This window comes from Salarias fasciatus, chromosome 22 (genome assembly GCF_902148845.1).
Source record: "Salarias fasciatus chromosome 22, fSalaFa1.1, whole genome shotgun sequence".
NCBI classification, from domain to species: Eukaryota; Metazoa; Chordata; class Actinopteri; order Blenniiformes; family Blenniidae; genus Salarias; species Salarias fasciatus.
The window spans coordinates 27,880,838-27,907,165 of NC_043765.1; the positions used below are offsets into that span (position 1 = coordinate 27,880,838).

Consider the following 26,328-nt stretch of genomic DNA (forward strand, 5'->3'; position numbering starts at 1 on the left):
GTGTGGAAGAAGGAGTTGGGGGGGTTGCAGCCGATGTAGTTGCAGAAGAGCTTTCTGCAGCAGAGGCAGGTGCTGGAGTGAGAGCAGAGCTGCAGTACTGGAGGTGGAGGGAGCGGTGGAAGGACCATCAACCATCTAAGACAATTAAAAGAATCAAAATTACTTTTTATTAAGTTATTACTGAAAATAAAGTACATAACAATGTCTGTTACTAACTAAAAGAAGTGTTGTTGGATCCTCTTCTGGGATGACTGAAGCCACCAGAGGAGGGGGGTCAGTTGATGGCCGGCCACCCAGGACGTCGTGCATGTCCTGGTCAAACTGCCAGGACGCTGCAGTCTCCTCTCCGGCGTCTGTGCCTGAGCCAGTCTTTACCATTTTCAGTTCCTGCAACACAGAAGGAAGAAGATCAATCTAGGGAATTATTGTTAGAAAACACAAGTAAAACATATTTGAGTATATATACAGATTCCTGAATACATATACAGAACAAATTGATTCATAACTATAACAAAAAGGTTTTCAAATTTACCTTGTATCTTGTCTTGAGGTTCTCCCACTTCCTTGCCACCTGCTTGCTCTCCACTTTACCCTCTAGGCCTGCTTCTTGAATGAATTTCCTGTACAACAACCAACAAATGCAGTTATGACCAATGTTTGAAGGCAGCATTATTTTTACAGGTCTACTCACTGCCAGAGCTTTGCCTTTACCTTTGCCTGCTTATTTTTTAAAAAGCCCTGCTCATAATTGGCCCTGTAACTTATCAGGGCCCGCGTTGCCTCTGCAGTCCCTGAAATATTAATAAGAAATCAGTTAAAAAAAAAACAATAAATGCAATGTAGTTGCATACCTAACCACATAAGCCACAAATACACATATAAAAGACAGGTCTATCAGTTCCATGTTATTGAATGTACAATACATTTTATCGTTTGCTGTTGCAACGTCATTACTTTAAAGGTTTTTTTTCTCATTATTGTTCATCACTTATTTATTCTGGGAATATTCTGTAAAGGGATGAGCTTCATATTGACATCCAGTGTTCAATGTGTTTGGGTTTCTTTAAGATATACTCAAATGACATGTTACTGATACGTATTTCCTCCATATAAATACATCAGCCTCTAACATGTTGTTGCTATATTTATGTGGTGTATTGGTTACAACATAAACAAGTTACGTCATAAGATCATCGTCTTTAGCCGGTAGCAGCTAGCAGCTGTTTACAGGAGCTTGTAAAATGCAATCTCTGCAACTATCAAGTAAGGTTGTGGCTCAGGGATTAGCGGAATATCACTTCGTAAAAGACTCTATAACACTCTATAATATACTACAATGCTTGTTGACAAAGAAAATACTTACATTTATATTTCACCTGTTGGGACGTGTCGGCCGCCATGTTTGTTTTTTCCAATGTTTTGGTTGGACACGCGCAATGCATTCTGGATATCCCTTACCGCCAAGGGTGGTCTGGGAAAATCTCAACATTGAGGGACATAACCTCCCTCAAACTCGTCGCTTTGCTCAAACTGTTTGAGAATTGGGACACGACTTGACTCGCGGGAGCGCGCATTTTTAAGACTGAGGGTTGAGATTGAGGGTTAAGGGGGAGAATTGGAATTGACCCCCAGTGTGTCTCTTTCAGCCCTCAGTCTGTCTCTGTGTCTTCTGGTTCTCTCCATCGTCCTGTGTTGTTCCACTCTTGTCTGCCGTGTTTCCCTGCCTCGTATTTCTGCCTTTTCCCTGCTGGTTGCTTTGACTTTAGACCTCCTGAGTTTCTCTGATTCCTTGGTGAGAAATCAACATGGCTCTCTGAGTTCTCAGTGGTGACGGTACCGACTGACCACAGCAGGACCCAGCAGACCACATCATGAGCTCAGGACATCTCTGCAGCTTCCTGGACTTTCTTCTCTCTTTTCCTTCTCTTCTTTATCTGATATAAATGTGAGTATTAGGCTGCTGTTTGTGGTTTGGCCACAGTTTAATCAGTCACAATAAAAATACACAAAGTCACTCATGAAGTAATCATGAAATTATTTTATTGAAATCCGTCTCCCTCTTCCTCTACGAGCCGTTCCTCTTCCCCAGCAGGGCAGCCTGAGGACAGTCGTCCTCCTCTGGTTCTCGACCTCAAAGGCCACCCGTCACTGGCGGGGATCGTGGACATAACATGCTGGAGGTGGCGTTCTGCTGCCTCCGCCAGCCTGAGGAGGCTGGAGTCCATTGAGGTGAGACGATCCTCCATGTTTCTGAGTGTGTTGTCTATGTTCACGAGTGGTCTCCAGTCCTCCTACTGACCGACTGAGCTCGCCGAACTGCCCCTCCAACATGTCAAACCCCCCCTGCTGGACGTCAAGTAAGGGCTGGTCCTCGCTCCTCACCGCTGGGGTCCATCTCCGCCTGCGCCTCCTTCCACCCTCCACCACCTGGGCTGCAGAGCCGCCCGTCTCCTCCGTCTCCAGGCCGCCCGCCTGCTGCTGCTGCTGCTGCTCTTCTTTAACAGATTGGACACAGAAGCTGGTTATGTTGCAGGTAAACAGTGAATCAAGTGCATTCACGTCTTTGGTTTTGTGTCATTAGGAGTTACATGCCAAAATGATCATGATTCAGTCGGGTAAAACAATTTCACAAGCAAACAATGATGATGCGTCATTTCAGCACAAGTACTTCTGATTTCATTGGCATTACGCAGTTTATTCATGTGTGTCCACACCATTCACCTGCAGATTTCAAATTAAGGTCACTGAATGTCTCCATTAGAAAAAACAAACGCTTGCCTTACCCTTGGATCTTGGAGCTTGGATCTCCTGGACCAGCACATCAGTTTCCTCCTGGGAGAAGTTTGACTGTCTGCTGCTCGTGTCTTCCACGGCTGTTAAGTGAAATTTTGAATTACAGAGCATTTAAAGGTGTTCATTCAATTGATGATGACCACAGCTGTGTTAAACTCGGCCTTCTCTCCTCTCTCTTTGCCTCTTCTGCAGGTGGGCGGGACGGAGGCGTGGCTGAGGCCTCTTCACAAAAACTGCACAATGTTCTGGACACACCTGTTGACGGGTTGCGCCTTCTGTCCACCTGCTGCATTTAGACAAGGCAACGTAGAAGGCACGCACAGTAGCTTCGGCCACGCAGTTGGTATGTTCGACAGGTGCAACAGGGATGGTCGAAAAAAAAAGCAATTAAAAAAAAAAAACAGGGGTTGTCGACTGGTCCGCTCCACTTGCGCCGAGATGGGCGAGGCTGTGCAACGGGGAGGTGTCAGAATCAGCTGGACACAGTGATAATTTCGTGCTGAAGGTGTGCGGTGGCTGGGGAGCGGACGGTCTGGTGATAATTTGTCTGAGAAAACCTCGGGGGGGGGGGCTCTCAAGTGGCCGAGTTGGTCGGTGCCGACTTGACTGTAAGCTGCTTACCAACTCGGCCAAAAGTCTCTTTTTTTTTTTTTTTTTTAATCACGATGGTGGATAATATACCTGGAGCTTCATGTTTGACGTTCTGTTTGAACCGATTAGCTTAGCTACGAGCGCGCAGCTACGAGTGGCTGTCTGGTCATGTGGCCAGATCATGTGACCAGGCAGTGTTCCACGAACGCCGCCTGATCAAACCAGTCACCTGCATTATAATTTTACTGTAATGCTCTCCACCCCTGAAGTTTGGTCAGCCAGTACAAATAATTTATTTTTACCCAATCAGTGGAAACCTAGGAAGACTGAAGCTGCATGACGAACTCGATCATACTTGTTGTATTGCATCACAACCACAACATAATACCTGTATTGCATTATGCTTATGCTGCTTTGTTCATTTCTGATCAACATTGTTCGTTTATCAATCGTTATTCTTTAACAATCATTTTTCATTCATTTATTAGTGTGTGTATTTCATTGATAGAAAAATAAAAGATATTTCTTACCATGCATTTGTGGGTTCTGCCTTGCAAAAGTATTACCCCCTTTGAATTCACTGACCTTTTTCTTAACTGTCATACTTTAAACATAAAGTTACAAAATTGGCATGTCTTGTGAGGAACCAACATCAAATGGGACACAATTGTGAAGTGAAATGAAATGTATATAATATTTTACCGTAGGGTTACACTTATGAGTTTATGAACACCAATAAACCATATGAACAGCTGAACATGTACTACTGGTAATCGTTTGATGATTACAGGCCCAGTTGCTATTACTGTTGACGCACTCTAGATGGCGGGCAAACAACATTTACAACAAATTACATGCTTTTGCAAATGAAAATGATTGAAAGATTGTTCGGATGCAAATCTATGTGGATTGCCCCGCACGGCCACATGCGTTACACAGCATAAGAAGCAGGTGAATCGTCTTTTATAACTGTGATTTTGAGGAGGAGGGAACCTGGCCTGCAGCTCGATGGAAGAAGTTGTGATTTCACACCATCAAAGAACCGACACTGCTGCCACATGTCTACTGACTGACGAGGAAGAATAAAAGCAGTGAACAAAGTTTGTAAGGTGGATTGATCTTGCATCATTTGCTACGCATTTGGTAAAGCAACGCACCTGTCAGTTTGCCTTCTCAGTTCCTTGTGAAAGCGTAAAAGCAGCATCACATTGAAAAGACCTCGGCGGACCAGTTCGTCACCGAGAAAGGATTATTAGCCACTAAATGCAGGATCTCTGCATTTTCATTTCATTTGTTCGGCTCTCCAAGCTCTTCAAGAGATAAATTATATAAAAATAGAATCATGTACATTGTTGGCATATGGTTTAGTATTAGTTTATTTTGTTTTGTTTTTCTGCTTCTGAGTGGGGGTGGGTGGGGTGCGGGTCATATTTAATCAACAAGTAATCTGTACACACATACAGTGAAGTCAGGAAGTCTTTTAACGTGCAAGACCGATAGTTTTTCATTTAGGATTTATGTGCATCTTAACCAGGATTTCTCACAAAGAAGCAGAAATAAGCTTAATTTCCTTCAGTCTGGGATGGGGACGACATGTAGGGGAGACCGGGGACAGTTGTAACACAGGGACAGTTGTAACACTCTCAGTTTGACCAATCAGGAAGGAGCTGTGGTGCTGTCCTCGATATAGCCCATGCCAATTTCCAAAGTCAGCTCACAGGTGAAGTTTCATGTCCCTATTGTAAAAGCTCTTTGTTTTAGACAAGAAAAACTATTTTTCTGGCAAGAAAGTAAAAATTTTCTTGCTAAATATTTTTTGCATCGTGTCCTTTGTGTTGCAGATACAGTTCTTTCACTTACATAAGTGCAATTATTAGTTTCTCTAGTTTTAATTTGATGTGTTACAGTAGTGCCAGCTTTGAAGCTAAATGCTAAAAATGGTTAGCTTTTTAATGGCTGCCTGGGTCGGGGATGGTTGTAACATTTTTTAAGAAGAAAATGGCATTATCCTTGTCACATTTCCACCACACTGTAGTCACAAATTGCAACCCCAAGACTGTAGCGTGTATAGTCTGTTTAAAAAATGTATCAACACAGACAGCGACACATGGATGAGGATGAATCCTGCTGAAACCACGAGCATTTACAACATCCTGAATCTGGTGAACACTTGCACTTTGCTGCAACACCAAACAACATACAATCTAGATTTCAAAGTACACAAATATGGCCTTTTAATCTCAGATGATTGACTCCTTAGATGATAAAAACATCTGCATTGTGTGTTTTGAGCACTTTGGTAATTCATGGCCAAAGGAAGTGTGGAGCAGATATCAGCAATGTAGAATTTGGGCCCATGAAGCCTCCACCCCATGAAAGGACAGGTAGATTTGCCACAATTGCCTGTGTGATTAAACAAAATGGCAGTTTACATGGTTGATAGGTTCAAGAGTGGTTTGTTGATTGTTCCATAGATCTTTATTGTATTTATTTTGTGATTTCTAAATTTATTTATTTTATAGTATGTATTTGTATTGGATTTAACTTGCACTTTTTTGTTATTTTTATTATTATGTTTGTGTTCTTGGATTTATATTGTTCCTTCTTTAAAATTCATTATAGCTCTTGCATATAAATATTAGTGTGGATCTTTGTTAAGCATAACAATTTTAGTGTTACAATGATCCCCAAGTAGTGTTACAACCTACCCCAGTGCCGGGGCAGGTTGTAACAACATACCACTTTGCATTTGACAATCATTTACATACATTTTCATAGTGTCTTAAAAGTACAACTGAATGTACTTTATAGAAGACAAATATGGGTACAACATGTCAAAATCTGAGATCTCCAGCACGAACAACAACCGAGTTACACTGCTCAAGCAAAGAGTGTTACAATTGTCCCCGGTCTCCCCTATATACTCATGTTAATTTAGCAGTTGCTTCACTAGAGGGAATTTAAAATTGAGGAGAGGTCTTAATTTGATTGGTCAGATTACACTCAGCTGGGTTAAAACCACTTTCTCTCCTCCCTCTTGCGACACCGGTGCTGGTGGGCGGGACGGAGGAGTGACTGCGCTGCTCTGCGCCAGTTCACGAATATCACAAAATGTTCTGGACACACCCCGTTGACTTGCTGCCCTGACAGTCCACCTGCGCTGCGCTTAGACCAGGTGAAGTCTACGAATATAGAGGCTTTTGTCTTTACTGTGTTGCGAGCTCGTCCAGTCATTTTGCTGGAGGACAGGGAGCACACAGCTGGACAGCTTGAGTGGGACACAGATGGTTTTGTCCTTGAAGAAGTTGCTGTCAGATGCTTTTTCTGCTCCAGCAGTCACTGGCTCACACATTGTTTCACTTCCCTTTAAGAAGCCTCTCATGCACATCAGCACAGAGAGAATCCTCCAACAGTTTGACCTCAAACTCCTCAAACTGCACCCAAAGCAACGCAAGCACACGTCTCAACCTTTACTGGCAAAGATTTGCATCCATGTTTTCACAAAGTTCATGAATTCAAATCAACATTTTATTCTAATTCTCTCATTTATAATCTCTACTTTTAAAGAGACACTTAGAATTTTTAAACATGATTCTTCAATTATTTCCATCGGAACTTGAGAGGAACTGCAGTAACATACGTGACAATGTGGAAAATGGAGAAAACAGTGACTCAGTCTGCAGCAGTCAGCTCTGCTGTGGGAGGAACCACCACCATACCATGTACCACCAGTCAGGATGTTTATCTATCTGGTTCTGGGAACCACTATTTTTGCTGGTACCAACAGAAAGATGGACAACCTCCTAAACTGCTCATTTACTTTGCTAAACATTGAGCTTCAGGAACTCCAGATCATTTTACAGGCAGTGGATCAAACTCTAGCTTCACGCTGACCATCAGTGGAGTTCAAGCTGAAGATGCTGCAGTTTATCACTGTCAGAGTTTTCATGATATCAACAATCAAGCTGTGTTCACACAGTGAAAAACCATTGTTCAAAAACCTCCCTCAGTCAGACTGAACAGAAACTGAACTCACTGCTACACACTGATACACTTCACTGAACACATGCAAGAAAGTCTGGCTCTGAATCCGACTGGTTACTTTTCCGTCAAGCACGTAATAGCTGCACTGCATCCATTAGAAAAGCAAAACAGGATTATTATCTATCACAGACCTCTGACAGCTTAAATGACCCTTGGAGATTTTGGCAGATCATAAAGTCTCTCTCAACCAACAGTTGTGCCTCAGAGCTGCCTCCCAATATAATTGTTGACTCTGCCCCTTATCAGATACAGCTGAGATGCTTCATTGTTTCATCAAACATTTTATAGCATCCAGCTCTCTGTTTAATCTAATCAATGGTAATTCTTCCTCACCCGCTCCTGTCAGTCAAGCCTCGACTAGCTTCACATTTTCCTTCAGTCCCTTCTCTACCAAGGAGGTACATAAGGCCTTAAAGAACTTAGAACCTCATAAATCAGCACGCCCTGATAACCTCCCCTTATTTCCTGCATCTGGCTACAGATATCATTGCTGAATCAGTGTCACGTTTTCAATCTTTCCATTCGAATGAATGTTACTCCTGATGTATGGAAAACTGCTTGTGTTCTGCCCCTGTTGAAAGGTGGTGATCCAACTTTGCTGATTTAGCCAAGGTTCTTGAAAGGCTAGTGAACATCAGATCAAGGAATACTTCTGTCTGAATTATGTATTATCATCACATCAATCTGGGTTTAGGAAGCAGCACAGTACAGTCACTGCCACAATCAAAGTGCTTAATGATACTGCTGGTGCTATGGATGGGAGGAAATACTGTGCTGCCCTGTTTATTGATTTATCAAAGGCATCCGACACAGTTGACCATGGCATCTTATGCCAAAGACTTTTAAATGTAGGCCTGTCAGATCACACTGTTGGATGGTTCTCAAATTATCTCTCCAGTCGTAGGCAGTGAGTTGGGAGATCTCACCTCTGCTTTTCTTACCATCACTAACAGTGTGCCGCAAGGTTCAGTGTTGGGACCAACCCTATTTACTATCTATATTAACAATGTGGGCCTAAACATGAATGCATCTGCACATCTCTATGCTGACGATACAATCATGTACTGCTGTGCTGGCACTGTTGGACAGGTCTTTGAACATCTGCAATCTGCATTCAACACAATTCAGAATCACTTGTTCAGCCTCAGGCTGGTGTTGAATGCGGACAAAACGATGAGAATGTTCTTTTCTAACTATAAGAAGGTTCCCGCTGTCCTTCTTAGTATTCTGTATGCCCATGGTTCTCTTATTGAGATTGTAGCCTCCTATAAATACTTAAGCTTCACAATAGATGATAGTCTGTCTTTTAAATGCCATATTGACCAACTTCTAAGAAAATTGAAACTAAAACTGGGCTTTATTCTTTCGGAACAAATCCTGTTTTCCTTTTAAGGCCAGACAACATCTTGTTGCGACCACCTTCTTGCCTCTCCTGGACTATGGTGATGTTGTGTACAGGAACGTGTCAGCTCACTCTCTGACTCTGCTGGATTCTGTATATCATGGAGCATTGAGGTTCATAACCAGCTGTAAACACGTTATGCTCCAATGCCAACCTATCATCACTATCCCAGCGTAGAACTATGCACTGGTATATATTTATTTATAAATCCATCCTGGGCCTGCTGCCGTCTTACCTGTCTAAGTACATGACATGTTCTCGGTCATGCTACAGTCTCCGTTCATTAGAATACTTAACCTTCACCATCCCTCCTGTCCATACTGAACTTGGAAAAAAGGCTTTTTCAAACTCCAGACCATCTTTAAATATCCAGCACATTCCTTCAATATTCCATGAAAGTGTGAATCCAGAGTGAAAGTCAGTGATGAAAGTGATCAAGTCCCTGTTGGAGTCAGTCAGAGCATTTCCATAGAGAGACACTTTGCATCAGCAGCTCCATGCTCCAGTGCTCTGGGAGAGTTTATAGTCCTGACAGCTGAAGACTGGAGGACTGACAGCTGTCCTTCAGGACCAGAGAAGACAGAGAAATCCTCCTGCTCACAAACATGAGTGTGATCTGCGTCCTCATCTGGACTCTCCTCTGCTGCTGCTTCACAGGTAAAGTCCAGAGAATCCAACTGCTCTCCTCCATCAACATCCGTCCCTCTGAAATGAAGCCCACAGAACCATGAGGCTGCTTTGTCTTTCTGTCTGTGTCTCCTCAGAGTCCAGAGGCCAGGTCACAGTGACTCAGTCTGCAGCAGTCAGCTCTGCTGTGGGAGGAACCGTCACCATACCATGTACCACCAGTCAGAAGGTTTATACTTATAGTGATGGTGACCAGACTTTATACTGGTACCAACAGAAAGATGGACAACCTCCTAAAAGGCTCATTTACTATGTTAACCGTCGAGATTCAGAAATTCCAGGTCGTTTTACAGGGAGTGGATCAAACTCTCGCTTCACTCTGACCATCAGTGGAGTTCAAGCTGAAGATGCTGCAGTTTATTACTGTCAGAGTTATCATGAAATCAACAGTCAGAAAGTGTTCACACAGTGAAAAACCGTGGTACAAAAACCTCCCTCAGTCAGACTGAACAGAAACTGAACTCACTGCTTCACACTGATACACTTCACTGAACACACACAGCAGATGTTCAACCAACACACTGATAGCTGATCCATGTCTACATTGGGGTTTAAATAAATCAGTAGCAGATAAGAGTGATATCCAGGCCCGGAGTGGCTAACTGGGAGGACCAGGACAATTCCTGGTGGGCTGGTCTGATGTTTGGGCCGAGAGGGCCACTACCAGTCACAGCACTGGGTTGATCACGTGTGCTGCAATGCTGTCCTTGGGCCGTCTCTGCCTCCGGTGCTGCAGACACATATTATTGCAAAAAGGGGTGCGGCGTGGTCCTGACGGTGTGGTCTCCGGGTATTCAATTATGGAAGGGAAGGAGAAGGAAAAAAAAAAATAAATAAATTTTTGCAACAAAAACGACAGGAAGAAAATGTTAATTAACAAAAGTGTTTCCTTTTGCTGTGCCCTACTTAGATTGTCGGCTTGTTGTCATAGCTCGACTTAGTTAGGTTCTATTTAATTTTCATACAGCGGTGAGGTAGTGGTGGGCAAAATAAGCTTCGGCTTCAGCCCTAAACCTTTTCGGCCAAATGATAATGATATGTGTATACATGTGTATGTGCGTTCAAGTGTATGTATGTATGTGCACATAAATATGTCTGTGTATGTCTATGTATGTAAGTGTATATCTATATGTATGCATACATAACTTATGACATGTATTCTTTATGGCCGAAAAAAAAAAAAAAAAAAAAAAATTATGGCTCGATAGGGGGCGCTAAAGAGCGGGCCTCACAGTGCGGTCCTGAAAGTGCTGCCTCCGGCGCTGCAGACATATATCACTGCCGCTGGCAGACACACCCTGACGTAATGCGTCCATGGACTCAGTCAGGGGTGTTTGAAGGATGGAAATTAGAGCAACGGTGGTGCGGAGAAGGCAGGAATTAAAAAGAGGAAAGCTGTGGAAACAGACGCAGCCAAATGTGCCAAAACTGGCAACATTTTCATTAAAACAAGCTTGCGGTTTGAAACCACCAATAAGGACGGTAAAACGGGTGACCCAAGATGTTAGGGTGACCAGACGACATCCCAAAAAATCTGTCTGGAGTAGATATGACATTTGCCTACAACAACATGTAAACACTTGCATTGAAAACAACAAGAAGCAGCATGAAACTGGTGCAAAAGGGAGGGTCTCTAGTTACACTGCTGTCAAAAGACACTTTCAGTAAAGTTGTGGATGTCATCACCCAAGTGATAAAGGCGAATATAGCAGAAGTAAAACAAGCTGGCATGTTTTCAGTCCAAATTGACACCAAACAAGATATCAGGAGGAAAGACCAGCGCTCCATCACCCTAAGATATATATCCAATGTCATTCATGAAAGACTAATTGTTCTGGTGGACTGTGAGTCATCTACAGGGCAGCATTTTGCAGAGCTCCTGAAAAAGGTTCTACTGATATTTGCGCATGTGAAGGGCAACTCCACAGATGGTGCAGCCAATATGCAGGGACAGTATCGGGGCTTTTCTACACTCCTCTCTGAGCAGTCCCCCAATCAGATTCATATGTGGTTCTATGCACATCTTTTGAATGTTGTTCTGGCAGAAACAACAGGCAGTGTTGTGGAACATGCAAGCCTCTTTTTGCTCCTTAATGACATAGCAGTTTTCCTAAGAGAGTCATACAAGCGCATGCAGAGGTGGGAAGAGACGAGTCAGGACAGGTATCACAGACGACTGAGCCCAGTAGCGCCAACCAGTTGGTGGGCTAAGGATCAGGCTCTAAGTAAAGTGTTTGGGTGCTTTGGGAATCCCCAGGGAGCCTTGTTTCTTGAAGTGCTTATGACTTTACACACCATCGTAGATGACAGAACACAACAGCAAACAGTGAGGGCCAAGGCAAAGAGATTCATAGAAGGCCTTTCGAGGTATGAGACAGTGCTCACTGCTCAAAGTTTCCTTCGCATTTTAAAGCAGACATCCCCACTTTCAAAATACTTACAGACCAGGGGAAAGGATATCATCACAGCTCAACGTTTGGTTGGGGGGGACAGCGGAGGGTCTCAGGGAGTGTGCTGGGGACTTTGAAGGAGTTCAGTGTGCAGCTGATGAGTTTGTGAAGTGGGCTAATGGAAAGTTGCAAGAGGAGGAAGAATGTGAGCTGGTAGTGCAGACTGCCCTTCCTGAGAGAAGGTTCAGGAAAAAGAAAAGAATACCAGGAGAGCTTGCAGAAGATGAGCAGCTAGCATGTTTGTGTTATTATTATTATTACACAGCAATTTTATGCTCTAGATTAGTGTATAAAACTATCAATTGCAATCAACTTTGTAACATCAGTTTGAAAAGTGCTCCACAAATAAAGATTATTGTTATTATAGATTGTGTTCCCTCCCATCCCAAGACACGAATTAGCATGGTGTTCATTGTAAATTACGTGTGAAGGGTGAAAAATACACTGGTGATACTCTGTACTTTTAAAAGAAGCTTTTGCTTGCTGATGTGTCCTGCTGGGATGGCAGTGCCTGCACGCCCTGGTACAGGTCATTATGACCCCTGCCCAGGCTGCTTATTAAGGATTTGTTTTGCTTAAAGGTGGAATACAACATTTTCTCGAAAAGACGAAGCCCCACGTCTGTTACTCACTTTTTGTTTTTTTTTTTTTTTTTTTTTTTTCCCTTGTCCTGTTCGGTAGCTGGGGCGTGCAATATTGTATGATTGTAGCCTTTTACTATCCGAACAGATTTTAATATTAGCAGCAGGACGAGACTGAGTCTCCTCCTGCTGCTGCCTTTATTTAAAGCTGGCATCCGGCATGGCTACCGGACAGGACCGGGACGGAAACGCTCAGAGAGCAGGGACAGAAAGAGAGAAAGATAAAGAGAGGGAGAACGGAAGGGGGGGGGGGGGCGGCACAACCTATGTACAAAGTCACAATACAAAACAGTGTTGTCGACGCACCACACGCAACCTAGAACAATCCCAAACCCCCAATCTAGACAACACCAAAACAGAGCCGACAACCAACACAGAAAATTACAGAACCATACATACATTTTTTTTTTTTTTTTTTTTTCCCCCCCTTTTTTTCCAAACCATATTAGTGAACAGACCAGGCCACAAAAATAAAAGGAGGTGTAGGGGAGGAGGGAAATGCAAGGACACCACAAACCGTATTTTTTTTTTTTTTTTTTTTTTTTTGAATATAGGCAGTCGTAACTAGTAGTAAACTAGGGGCGTGCATCAAGAGAGGTCTGCTACAGATCACCATTAGTCTAACCACCACAAGAAGACAAGGTAACCCAGTATGTAAAGAGTGATTAAAGATCAACGTGATCATGTGAATATGATGGTGACAGTGATGGTGATAGTGATCATGCATATATGACCTCTGACCTCTGAGAAGGCCAGAAGCAGGCCAGAGAGGCCCTCAGAGCCCAGACAGCCGGCGGACATCACAGAGCCCGGATCCAAGCCGCCCCCCCAGGCAGACGCCCACGCTCCAGTCCAGAAACGGGGCAGAGGAAAGCCCCGGCCGGGGACCCCGGCAGTCCCGGGGCCCGGGCCCCGCGGAGCCATGACCGGCAGGAGCCGGTCCACCCCGGGCGCCGTTACTCACTTTTTGAACAACGCGCATGCGCCAGACCGTCCGCCCGGCTCTCCTGCTTCTCCCAGAAAACGCGGAAGTGTACGAGCGCGATCTCCTCTTCTCCGGCGTGCACGGCTCTGTACAGTTTCTGCGATCGGCCTCGCTCATAAATAAAGCTTTTTTTTTCCGAAACAGCTACAGTTTCATTATGTCAGACTCGCTATCAGTAAGTACTAGCTCAGAAGCTCACCGGCTACATAAACACTCTGAATGCGCAAAAAGGAGAAGCTGATTGGGCGCAAGCACGGAGAACCGCCTTACGAAAGCAGCTCGTCAGAATGATTGACAAACAGACCCACCAATTATTTAGGTGATCCACCCGGAAATCAAAATGTTGTATTACACCTTTAATGCTGCTCTTCAGAAGATTCTTAGTAAGTGATGTAATAGTGACCACACCTCAGAGAAAGTATAAGACAGTGATGGATGAGAACCGCTTGGGCTTTTTCACTTACAGACTCTGAACTGTGTGAATCTGCTCCCTGATTGCGCATCTTGTAATAAAAGACATCCTTTCTGCTGGACTTCGGCTCCGACTGATTTCATCCTCTCCCAGACAGAGAAAAACCCTTCACATGCCAATTATATATGATTGCAAAACATATTGTTTTGGATTATATTTATCCCACAAAAAGGAAAAATATTCCACAAACTTTAATTTTGATGTATATGGAATATATACAGTATATTTATGGGAGTCAATATATCAAATACTCATATAGACAGAAAAGTTGACTGACCCTCTTGGCTTCTTAAAACGGTATTGCTTTCTATTGTCATCTGCAGATATCACTAGGGCTGGTCCCGAATATCCGAATATTTGGTCGCTATGATGACATTCGGCAAATAATGCAATCCGAATTTTCTGTTTGTTTAAGTTGTTAATGTTCACTTTCACTGTAGTTTATTGATCACAGAGCACATTTATTAGTTTTTATCGTTTCTAGGTTTCTTGGTGGGTTCTGCGGTCTGTTTGGGGGAGGTCTGGCTGCAGCCATGACCAACCTCAGACAGCTCACCCGCAAACACGGGGTCGGGGGGTGGCCCAGTTCCCCTGCAGCGTGGAGGACGTGGCCCTGGCTGTGGGGGAGAAAGTGGGCTACAATAATGTTAGGTCGGTCGCGCGGATGAACAGCGCCGTGGTGATCTTCCTGGACCAGGTGGAGCAGGCTAACGCTGTGGTGGAGTCGGGCATTACCGTCGTGGACAGGTTCGTCCCGGTCCAGCCGCTGTCTCAGCCTGCTGTCCGGGTCGTCCTGTCCAACGTCCCTCCGTCCTGCCAGATGAGCTTCTGATCCGCGAGCTGTCCAGATTTGGAAAGGTGGTGTCCTCGGTGAAGGACATCCTGTCTGGATGTAAGTCTCAGCTGCTGAAGAACAGCGTGTGCCACAGAAGACACGTTTTTATGATACTCAGTAACCGGAGCGAGGAGCTGAACCTCAGGTTCCGCGTGAGAGTAAATGATTATGATTACGTGGTTTTCGCGAGCTCAGCTGGCATGAAGTGCTTTGGCTGTGGACAGGAGGGACACACCATCAAGGGCCTGTCCAGCTGTGGACAGGAGGGACACACCATCAGGGCCTGTCCAGCTGTGGACAGGAGGGACACCATCAGGGCCTGCCCGGCCGCGTCTGCTCCATCTGGTTCAGCGGGATCTGGCTCTCCGGAGTCCGGCTCTGCTGGGTCTGGCTCGGCGGAGGCGGGCCTGGCGGGACCGGGTTCTGTGGAGCCCGCCGTGGCCGCTGTGGCTGTGGCCGCCGCAGGCCAACGCCTGGGGAGTCCCCCCCCCCCCCCCCAGCGGCGGCTCGGCGCTCCGGGCTCCCGGGGGACGCGGCGGCCCCGGCTCAGTCCGAGCGGCCGACGGCGGCTCCTCGGACCTTCCCGAGGAGGCGATCTGTCGTGGCCCCACAGGAGAGCACCGAGCACGGGGTGAGTAATGTAAATACACCGGGTGAAGCAGTGGGTGGCGGCAGGGGGGAGGAGAGCGAGTCTGCCGGGTGGAGGGACACCGACACTACGTAAATAAAACTGCAGAGGTGGAGGGAAAAAAAGAGAAAAAACAGGAAAAAATAGTGGGTGAGGGAGGGGAGGAGAAGCAAGGTGAGGTGGAGGGACAGGTGGAGCGGGATCAGGGTGGGACAGTGGTGGAGGAGGAGCAGGGGGAGACAGTGATAGAAGAACAGGTGGAGGAGGAACAGGGAGGAAAAGCGATGGAGGAGGAAGGAGGAGAGGCAGGCAGGAGTGCCTCATGGGCTGAACAGGAGGAGGAGGAGATGGAAGAGGACAAGGTGGAGCGTGTAAAACCAGCTGATGCAAAGAAAAGTTGTGGAGACAGCCAGGCTTCAGATGACAGTGACAGTGAGTGTGTGTCAGACAGCAGCAATATTTCTGGAGAGCCTGGAGAAAAAGGCCGGACAGGGGAGAGTGATCCACGCACTGCTCTCAGACACGGGGGAGGAGATCACCGAACCATGCCAGATACGGAGGACGGCGGTGGGCTTCTACTTCTCCCTGTACGGGAGTGAGTTCAAGGAGGAGCAGGAGCTCCTGGAGGGGTTCCTGAGGGGACTGCCTCGTGTCTCCGAGGAGACCAACACTGAACTGGAGGCCTGCCTGGACATGCAGGAGCTGCGGGCAGCGCTGCAGGCGATGCCAACGGGCAGGTCTCCTGGGATCGACGGGCTCACCGCCGAGTTCTACAAGGCGTTCTGGGACATCCTGGGTAGGGATGTCCTGGATGTCCACAACGAGTGTCTGGCCTCTGGTTCCTTGCCAGTGTCCTGCAGGAGAGCAGTGCTCACTCTGCTCCCCAAGAAGGGGAACCTGCAGGACATCAGGACCTGGCCTGCCGGGTCCTGCTCTGTGTGGATTACAAACTCCTGTCCAAGGTCTTGGCCTCCAGGCTGGGGAGGGCTATGGAGCAGGTCATCCACCGGGATCAGACCTACTGTGTCCCCGGCAGGTCCATGGTGGACAACGTCCACCTGATTCGGGACGTTTTGGAAGTCTCTAGTTCTTTGGACATCGATGCTGGTCTGAACGACTGACCATAGAACCTTACTTGGTGGGAGGAGCAAGATGGCGCCTGTGTCCGGCTTTGCGTCTGCTGCCTCCCTGCTCTGGCGGATAGTCTGGATTTCATCATATACTGCATTATATATTGCTATATCAAGCCAGTCAACCATAATCTGTGTCACAGCCGTCATCCGCTATGATCGTCAAGCACTTTTAGCCATTCAAGAGCACATGAATACAGCGTGTGTTACCTGGGCTGCATATGAGGAGCGCTTTCCTCCACCTGTTGAGTGTGAGGCGTCATCTTTGGAGTGCCTACTAGTAACCAAGCGTCGTGCCAGGAGAAGGAAGAGGGGCTCGCGGGCTGGAGTACAGTCCAGGCGGAGGAAGCTGAGGGGTTGCATGTCCTGGGACACCTGGTCCGGCTCCGCTGGTGATCTGCGTTGTTTACGCAGGATCCCTGTCCACGAACCCGGCGTGGACGCGGCCCTCGCGCCACCGGCATCTTGCTCCCCGCTTCTGTGGCTGCAGACTAATCGTACCTTTCCAGCTCAACCCGCCCGGCACCCGCACCTGCACCGGCGTGAGCGAGTCCTGCGGGCAGTCACTGTGGAGGATACCGCCCGGGTTGCCTCGAAGAGCCGTGCGGGTCTGCGCACATCTCCAGCTGAGCGCGCGCAGCCGATACGCTTTGCTCTCCTAAACGCACGCTCCATTGCGAACAAGACGCACTTTCTGAGTGATTTATTCTCAGACAAAGACCTGGATTTCATGGCCCTGACTGAGACTTGGCAGAAAGAGCAGGAATTTGCCTATTTGAATGAAGTTTGTCCTCCAAACTGCTCCGTGTTTGGGACTCCGCGGATTGCTCGGCGAGGAGGCGGTCTTGCGCTGATCCACAAGGATTACTTTCCGTGCAGGCAAATGAAGCCGGGGATTTACAATTCGTTCGAGCTTCAGTTGACAAAGGTTGGTCATTTAAATTGTTTTTATTGTGTTGTAATTTACAGACCCCCTGGTCCTGCACATGAGTTTCTAAATGAATTTTCAGATTTTTTATCCTCGTTAATCAAATTTGACAGAGTGCTGATTCTGGGGGATTTTAATCTCCATGTAAATGACTCCTGCTGTCCTGTTGCATCGGAGTTCTTAGCACTCACTGACTCTTTTCATTTTAAGCAACATGTTCTTGGTCAAACGCATAACAAAGGCCACACGTTGGATCTAGTGTTCTCCTTTGGTTTGGACATTGACTGTCTGAATGTGGTGGATGTTCTTGTGTCTGACCATTTTTGTGTCTATTTCAATCTTTCCATTAATGTGGAGTTGTGCACCCGAGAGAGGGTTTGTCAAAAGCGCTGCATAAACCAATCTGTTGTTAATCGATTTTCTGAAATGTTTCAGCCTTGTTTTGATGATGTGTGTAATGATGCAGAATCTTACATGAATTGTTTTAATGTCCACTGTGAATCAGTGCTGGACATGGTTGCGCCGGTAAAGCGCAAAATTGTGTCTTCAAAAAATTCCCAGCCATGGCTAAATGAGGAGATAGCTTTATTCAGGAGATCTTGTCGAAAGGTAGAACGGCTGTTTAAAGCCACAAATCTTGAGGTTCACAGATTACACTTAAAAGAGATGATTTTATCACTAAATGAAATGATTAAACAAGCTAGGTCTACCTATTTCGCTAACCTTGTGAATTCGAATAAGAGAAACCCCAAGGTTGTTTTTGATACAATTCAGAAAATTGTATCACCTTCATCTCCAACTGTGCCTATTTCCACCACTGATGACTGCAACAAGTTTCTGAAATACTTTGTGGCAAAAGTGGAAGACATCAGACAAAATGTGAGTCCGTCAAATGTGAACATGACTTCTATGTCTTCTATCACTTGCTCCTGGTCCTTGTTTCCCGGTGTGTCAATGGAAGATGTCATGGAAATCCTGAGGAAAATGAAGCCCTCCTCCTGCCCTTTTGATGTGTTACCGACATCTTTGCTTTACAAAGCTATTGACGTTGTTGCTCCACATGTTGTGAACCTCATAAATGTCTCCCTTTCTACTGGTTTGGTTCCAAACTTTTTAAAACAGGCTGCGATAAGTCCTATTTTAAAGAAACCAAATTTGGATCCAGCAGAGCCTGGAAATTACCGGCCTATATCAAAATTGCCCTTTCTCTCCAAAGTTTTAGAGAAAGTTGTTGCAGAGCAACTCATTGCTTATCTGGATCTAAATGAAATGTTGGACAAATTTCAGTCTGGTTTTCGCAAGATGCACTCCACTGAGACTGCTCTGCTAAAAGTGTCCAGTGATATTCAGATGGCTGCAGACTTTGGTCAGTATTCAGTTCTGGTTCTACTGGATTTATCTGCAGCTTTTGACAGAGTGGACCATAAACTCCTGTTACAAAGGCTGAACACTGACTTTGGAATCTCTGGAATGGTTCTAGAGTGGTTCTCTTCGTACCTGACCAATCGGACATTCTCAGTGTGTGCCAATAACATTTTGTCTGAAGCCACTCCTTTGGTGTATGGTGTTCCTCAGGGGTCAGTCTTGGGTCCAATTCTGTTTTTATTGTACATCAGCCCCATTGGCAAAATCATTCGCCATTTTAAACATGTGTCTTATCATCTCTATGCTGATGACATTCAATTGTACATTTCTTTTAAAGAGAGTGAGTTGCACAAATTGTCTGAGTTAATGGACTGTATCTCAAGTATAAAGACTTGGCTTTCTGAAAACTGTCTCCAGTTAAACTCGGAAAAGACTGAATCTTTGATAATTGCCCCTGAGCAGAAAATCCCTTTTATTAAGCGTCACCTTGGTTCTCTGGGCCCCTCTGTCCAGCCGAGCATCAGAAACCTCGGTGTCTGGTTTGACCAGTCCCTGTCTCTGGACAACCATTCAAGACTTTTGGTCAAAAATTGCTTTTATCATTTGAGAAATATTGCAAAGCTGAAGCCAGTTTTATCCGGCACTGATCTGGAGTTGGTGATTCATGCTTTTATTTCTTCTCGTTTAGATTATTGCAACTCTCTCTTCTCATGTTTCAACAAAAATGTTCTTAACTGTCTTCAGCTGGTTCAAAATGCCGCAGCAAGACTTTTAACGGGGTCCAGCAGATGGTCACACATTACGCCAGTCCTGTCTTCTCTTCACTGGCTCCCTATTAAATTTCGGATCGATTTTAAAATCCTAGTATTGACTTTCAGAGCCTTGCATGATCAGGCTCCTAAGTATCTTTGTGATCTGCTTCAAACGTACTCACCTGGCCGCTCGCTCCGCTCCTCAGACCAGAACCTCCTCATGGTACCAAAAACGCGTTTTAAAACTAGAGGAGATGTGTCCTTTCAGGCCGTGGCTCCAAAACTATGGAACGCCCTGCCTCTGTCCCTCCGTGTGGCTGATACAATTGACTCCTTTAAAAAGCAGCTGAAGACGCTTTTATTTAATCGGGCTTTTAGTTGACTGGACGTTTCTGATGCGATTGATTGGCTGTCTGTTCTTATTACGTTTATTTTGATATTGTTTTTATTTTTGTTTTTTGCACTGTGAAGCACTTTGTGATTTTATCTGCGAAAGGTGCTATACAAATAAAGTTTATTATTATTATTATTATTATTTCAGTAGACCAGGAAAAGGCTTTTGACCGAGTTGAACACAGCTTCCTTTGGAGGGTCATGGAAAGTTTTGGGTTCGGTGCTGGTTCCATAGCTAAGATCCAGGTGCTGTACAGGGACATTGAGAGTGTGCTGAAGACCAGCGGCAGTCTGTGTGCTCCTTTTAGGGTGTGCAGAGGTGTCAGGCAGGGCTGTGCTCTCTCTGGGATGCTCTATGTTCTCTCCCTGGAGCCCCTCCTCTCTAAGCTACGTTCCAGTCTGCAGGGTCTGTTTTTACCGGGTTTTAGTGAAAGCATGATTTTATCGGCCTATGCAGATGATCTTATTGTTTTTATATGGAATCAAGGGGACGTAGATATTTTAGTTAATATTATTAATGATTTTAATGGGGCATCCGCGGCAAGGGTCAACTGGGGGAAGAGCGAGGCCCTTGCTGTCGGCAGGTGGCATGGCGGTCTCCCAGTTCTTCCCCAAAATTTAACATGGAAGAGGGAGGGCCTCAAGTACCTGGGAATCTATGTTGGGAAAGAACATTTTGTTCAGAAGAACTGGGAGACCGTCATGGAAAAGGTGGAGGCGAAGCTCTCCAGGTGGAGGTGGCTTCTCCCAAAAATGTCACTTCGGGGCAGAGTCTTGGTTTTAAATAATCTGGTTGCATCCCAGCTGTGGCATCGGCTCACCAGTGCAGACCCTCCTCCAGGTCTCCTGGCTCAAATTCAAAGGAAAATGATAGATTTCTTCTGGGATGGTCTGCACTGGGTGCCACAGGGGGTGCTGTTTTTAGACAGAGAGGAGGGGGGCCAGGGCTTGGTCCACTTGGCCAGCCGGACCGCCACTTTTAGACTCCAGTTCCTGCAGAGGTACCTCGCAGGACCGGCGGATCTGGTGTGGAGAGGCGTGGCCAGCTGCATCCTGAGGCGGGCCAATAAGTTGGGGTTGGATAATGTTCTGTTTTTGACTGATCCCAAATTTCTAAATCTCAAGGGGCTGCCTCCGTTTTACCAGAGTTTATTTAAATGCTGGGCCTTGTTTTCACGCAGAAGGTGCCTGAAAGCCGACTCTCTGCACTGGCTGTTGAAAGAACCCCTGATCCACGGATCCAGACTGGACATCAGCGGAGCCTCGACCCCCGGCCTGACCGGAAGGCTGATCCAGTCTGGGACCCTCACCGTGGGTCAGCTTGTGGATGCTGTGGGGCCGGACCTGAGCGACGCCCAGGCCCTGGGCTCTCTGCTGGGGATGCAGTCCATCCGGGTGTCCCAGGGGCTCCTGGAGAAGTGGAGGAGTGCACTGACGCCCAGAGACAGGAGCCTGCTGAGGAGGTACAGCCAAGGAGAACTCTCCCCGGATGCTGACGACCCCTTCCCCGAGGTCCTGCTGAGCCTGGAGCTGGGGGATCTGTCCGGCCCCCTCCTGAAGACCACACAGCCTGAGAGACTGTCTTTGCACAAAGCAGACAAAAAGCAGACAAAAAAATATTTTATTTTTCCAGACTCTGGCTCGAATACCGGTTTTTTAAACAAAACAAAGATTTAAATGCTTTTAAGGAGGTCTGGTGTTTTAAGAACATTCTGTGCTGTATGGAAAACAACAAACTTCATTTTGCACATTTTTTAATCTGAATGATTGATTTTTAGAGTCTGAAACACTGTATCACTTCAATCTGTAAATAAAAGTGTGTTTTAAAAATAAAAAAATCTCTCTCTCTCTCTCTTGCACGCACGGAGACACACACACACACACACACACACACACACACACACACACACACACACACACACACACACCACTAAATCACATTCATTTTATATTAGTTTGTTATTTATCTTAAATTGTTAGTAGAGTTGTTCCGATTCCGATACCAGTATCTGAAATTGCGCCGATACTGCCGAAAATGCTGGCATCGGTATCGGCGAGTCCTGGAGTCCAGGCACCGATCCGATACCGCGTCATAAATTAAATTCGTAATCTATTTACTGGTCAGCTCCGTCTGCTCCGTTAGCTCCTTTAGCTCCGTTAGCGCTGACACTTCTTCTTCTGTAATGCTTTGGCAGCTTGCAGCCCATTGGCCGCACTACCGCCATCTGCTGGTCGTTAGCTCTGACACAGTTCTTTGCCACTGTGCTGCAACTTGCTGTTTTTGAGAAGAGGAAGAATGGATCACGTGACTGATGGACAGCGCCCGTTAAAGAAGCCCATTTTTTTGTAAAGAGAGCAGCTTCTGCTCTTTGGATTTTTATCTTTTGAATGTGACTTCATAGGTTGGTTTTGGACTGTATTTGGAAAGTAATCTTTTAAGTTGCTGTTGAACTATTTTTTTACTGTTCCATTTAAACTCCCTGTTCATTTTACTGTTATGTTTGCACCCTAATTAAAAAAAAACATTTCTAGATTTGTTTATTAAGTTAATGTTGCTCTACTGTTATTTATACTGTTTTATCTAAATGCCTTCATTTTACAATATTGTGTCTGCACTTTAATTTAAAAATGCAACAACATATATTCCTAGATTTATTTAAGTTGTCGTTGCACTACTGTTTAATATTGTTCTATTTAAATTCCCTTTTAACCTAAAAATATTGGGGCTGCACTTTAAGTTATTGAAAATAATTATTCCTAGATTGATTTAGTTCAATTGCATTTGCACTGCTGTTTTTTATACTGCTCTATTTAAAAAGAAATGCCTTGAATTTGCTGTATTGATTCATGTTAGAGGGTTTAACCTGAGCCAGGCCTCACCACCGTGATGATCATGTGACAGTCATGCAGGCGTGGCATGGGATTATTTTATAATATACTGGTATCAGATCGGTACTCTGTATCGGCCGATACCAACAGTAAAAGTATCGGAATCGGTATCGGGAGGCAAAAAATGGTATCGGAACATCTCTAATTGTTAGTCATCAATGCTCATCAATGGAACACACACACAGGCAATTGCTAAAACCTGTGATAAAGTGTGTGTGTGTGTGTGTGTGTGTGTGTGTGTGTGTGTGTGTATGTGTATGTGTGTGTGCAATTGCTAAAACCTGTGAGAAAGCCATCAATACGGTGTTTCAAATGAACTGGTTTCCTTGTTAACTGGTGACTGACTTCCTTCAGCACTTCCTGCCGCTGCTGCTACTAGCAGCAGATGTTGAAATCAGACTCACTCAGACACGGCTTTTTGTCTGGTTTTTTACATCTATCAGCAACAAGGGACGTGAAAGAAACCCAGTCTCCAGTTAATAGGGAAACCAGTTCTTCCAAAACACCGGCTCCTCTCCGGGTTCTGGACACTTCTCCTCCGCTAGCTAGCTGCTGCGTTCAGGTCACTGGAGCTGCTGCAGAAAACTGAAACTTGGTCGTTCACATGAAGCAGCGGTGATAGCTGGACTTCTGAATCGCGGGGGCGGCACCTGAGAGATTAGTTACTTTCACTTTCACTTCAGTCGGCAGAACTTCCCATTCCTCCAGATAGAGCCTGCTGTCTCTGTCCACCAGTTTTTCACTCTCTGGAAGTCTTTGTAAACTGAGTTTCAGCCTGATAGCTCCACACAGTCATTTTTCAAAGTAGTGTCCGACGTGATTTGGTTGCTGCAGCACTCTGGCGCAAGCGTATACCGGAGGCTCACGGCTTGCCCCCGCCCCGCCAAATATTTAGATATTTGTCATTACATGGGCCAGAATATTCGGAGGGCAAAAACAGCTATTCGGACCAGCCCTAGATATCGCCAGCATAGCTTTTTTGGTCTATAAATTGATTCCATAATTTTTTTTTTGACTTCAATTGCTTATTTGTACTATGCTTTGAAGTCTGAGTGCAATGAGACATTAAACGGCATAATTTTCGGTAAAAACACTGGAAAAATTGGGGTGTTCTAAAACTTTTGACTGATAGTGTAAATATACATATATATATATGCACATACATACATATATACGCATATACATAGTTATGTATTATACTCAAAATATTCAAGATTATTATACTTTCCTCTGACTATTGCTTTAAAAGTTTTTTTAAATATGTGGATTGACCTGGAGCATTTCAATTCTTCCAAACCATTCCAAAGACGAACCCCCCGAACAGAGACACTCATACTTTCTAAACTAGTCCTGACTTTTGTTTTTTGAAAGACCAAAGACCCTCGCAAGTAGTGTGATTGTCATAATTGGCATAACTTACGATTCTGCTTTTTTTTCTTTAAGCAAGTAAATGGAGTGTATGTTTGATTTGTAATTGTTACCCCATATTTCCGTACAGTAATTAAGATAAGGAAGTACAAAAGGGTTGTATAACATATAAAGTGCTTTTTGATTTACCTTGTTTATAATCTTACATAGCATTGCAATAATTTTCGAAAGTTTTATTTTTAGTAAATTTATATGTAGTTTCCAGTTTAGTTTGTCATCTATATTAATTCCTAAGAATTTTGTTGAATAAACCCGTTCTATTTCCTTATCTCCTATTTTTATGTGACATGATTCATTAATTTTTGGATTTCCAAAGACTATGCATTTTTTTTTTAGTCAAATTTATTGCTAATTTGTTAGCATCAAACCCATGCTTAAGTACTTGAAGATCCCGCTCTACTTTTTTAATAGTTGGTCAAGATCTTGTCCGGAACAGTACAGGCTTGTGACATCAGCAATAAGAACGCATTTCAATTCATTTAAAATCTGACATACATCATTGATATACATTATAAATAATTTAGGTCCCAGTCCTGACCCTTGAGGAACTCCATGCATAATACATGTTTTATCTGAATTTGTATAATTCATGTGCACATACTGTTCCCGGCCTCCAAGATAACTTTTGAGCCAATCATGTGCAACACCTCTGATACCATACCGCTCCATTTTATTTAGAAGTAATGTGTGGTCTATGGTGTCAAAGGACTTGCTTAAATCTATGAAGACACCAACAGAAAATCCTTTTTTGTCTCTTGCAGTTGTTACTTCTTCAGCCAGTTCTATTACTGCCATAGATGTTGACCTGTTTGATCGAAAGCTATATTGTTCACTTAGCAGGTGGTGTTGGAGCCAATTAAGAAAGTAAATTTAATTTGTTTATTTGATATACATATAAGAGGAATTAAGGCTTGTGTTTGTTTTGTAGATAATTTAGTCTGTGTCTCTCCTCCTCCCAGTCAGGCCCTCCTCCCTGCAATTAGGATAAAAGCGCCGGTGTGAGGGGTTCTGGTGAGGTGTGGAAGTGTGGCAGGAGGAAGGAGAGAAACAGTTTTTCAACCGCAGAAAGCGCAGACAGTAGAGCCACAGAAAATATAGAAAGACTTGATTTGATTTCTTCTATTTTGATTTAAGTCAACCACGGAGATCATTTTGGTTTGTTAAATAAATCTGGAACTTTGAGTTTAAGAAATATCTCCGGGAGTGCTTGTTGGTATCTGCGAGTCGGGACCTCCTCCTCAAAAGGCGATTCAATTGTTTGTTTGGGACACTGGACTTTGGGACGAAAGAATCGCCGTAACATGTGGTGTTTTTCAATAAAACTGTCAAGTCTTGTGACAAATAGTTTTTCCAGGATTTTAGAGAATTGTGGCAGCAATCAGATCGGCCTATAGCAGGGGTTCTCAATTACAAATGTAAAAGATTCAGAAAATAAGTTTTGAAGAAGTCATAGGTCCACAGTGCAATGAAAAAAAAGTTTGACTTTTTTTTTTGTTTGTTTGGTTTTTTTAATGTTTTCATGGAGTTTGAGGCTGGATGTAATAATCAGGAGTTAGTGGAAGGCACAAAAAACAATTATTTTCAGTATCACTGATATTCTTTCTTAGTATTACTCAGTAAAATAAAACTAAATAAATAACAACTTTCACGGAAGTCAAATCAAGTGTCTTGAGAATTCAAATGTTCACACACATCTCAAAAGTAAAACAAATTGTCCTTTTCCTTTTGCAAGTGAATCAAACCAAACCCTCATACTGTTCTTTGGTAAACAAATGGCAAGACCTCAGTCATTAAGGTGAAAAAAAATCTATGGCACATTCATTAAAAAGCCCCCTCTTTTTAAATACACTGGGAAAGATGAGGGGAACTGCTTTTCTTCCATTAAAGGTGAATTCAAATATTCACGAATATGAGA

General features: G+C 44.5%; 1 gene segment (V, D, J or C); it reads left to right on the top strand.

Moving 5' to 3' along the window:
• The first annotated feature begins 9,254 nt into the window (after positions 1–9,254).
• LOC115409127 (Ig kappa-b4 chain C region-like) overlaps positions 9,255–26,328 on the top strand; it is a 118,999-nt gene continuing 101,925 nt past the window's right edge. The window contains 4 exon segments of the C gene segment in view: positions 9,255–9,280; positions 9,450–9,487; positions 9,595–9,669; positions 9,811–9,916. Of these exon segments, the coding sequence occupies positions 9,255–9,280; positions 9,450–9,487; positions 9,595–9,669; positions 9,811–9,916 (245 nt within the window).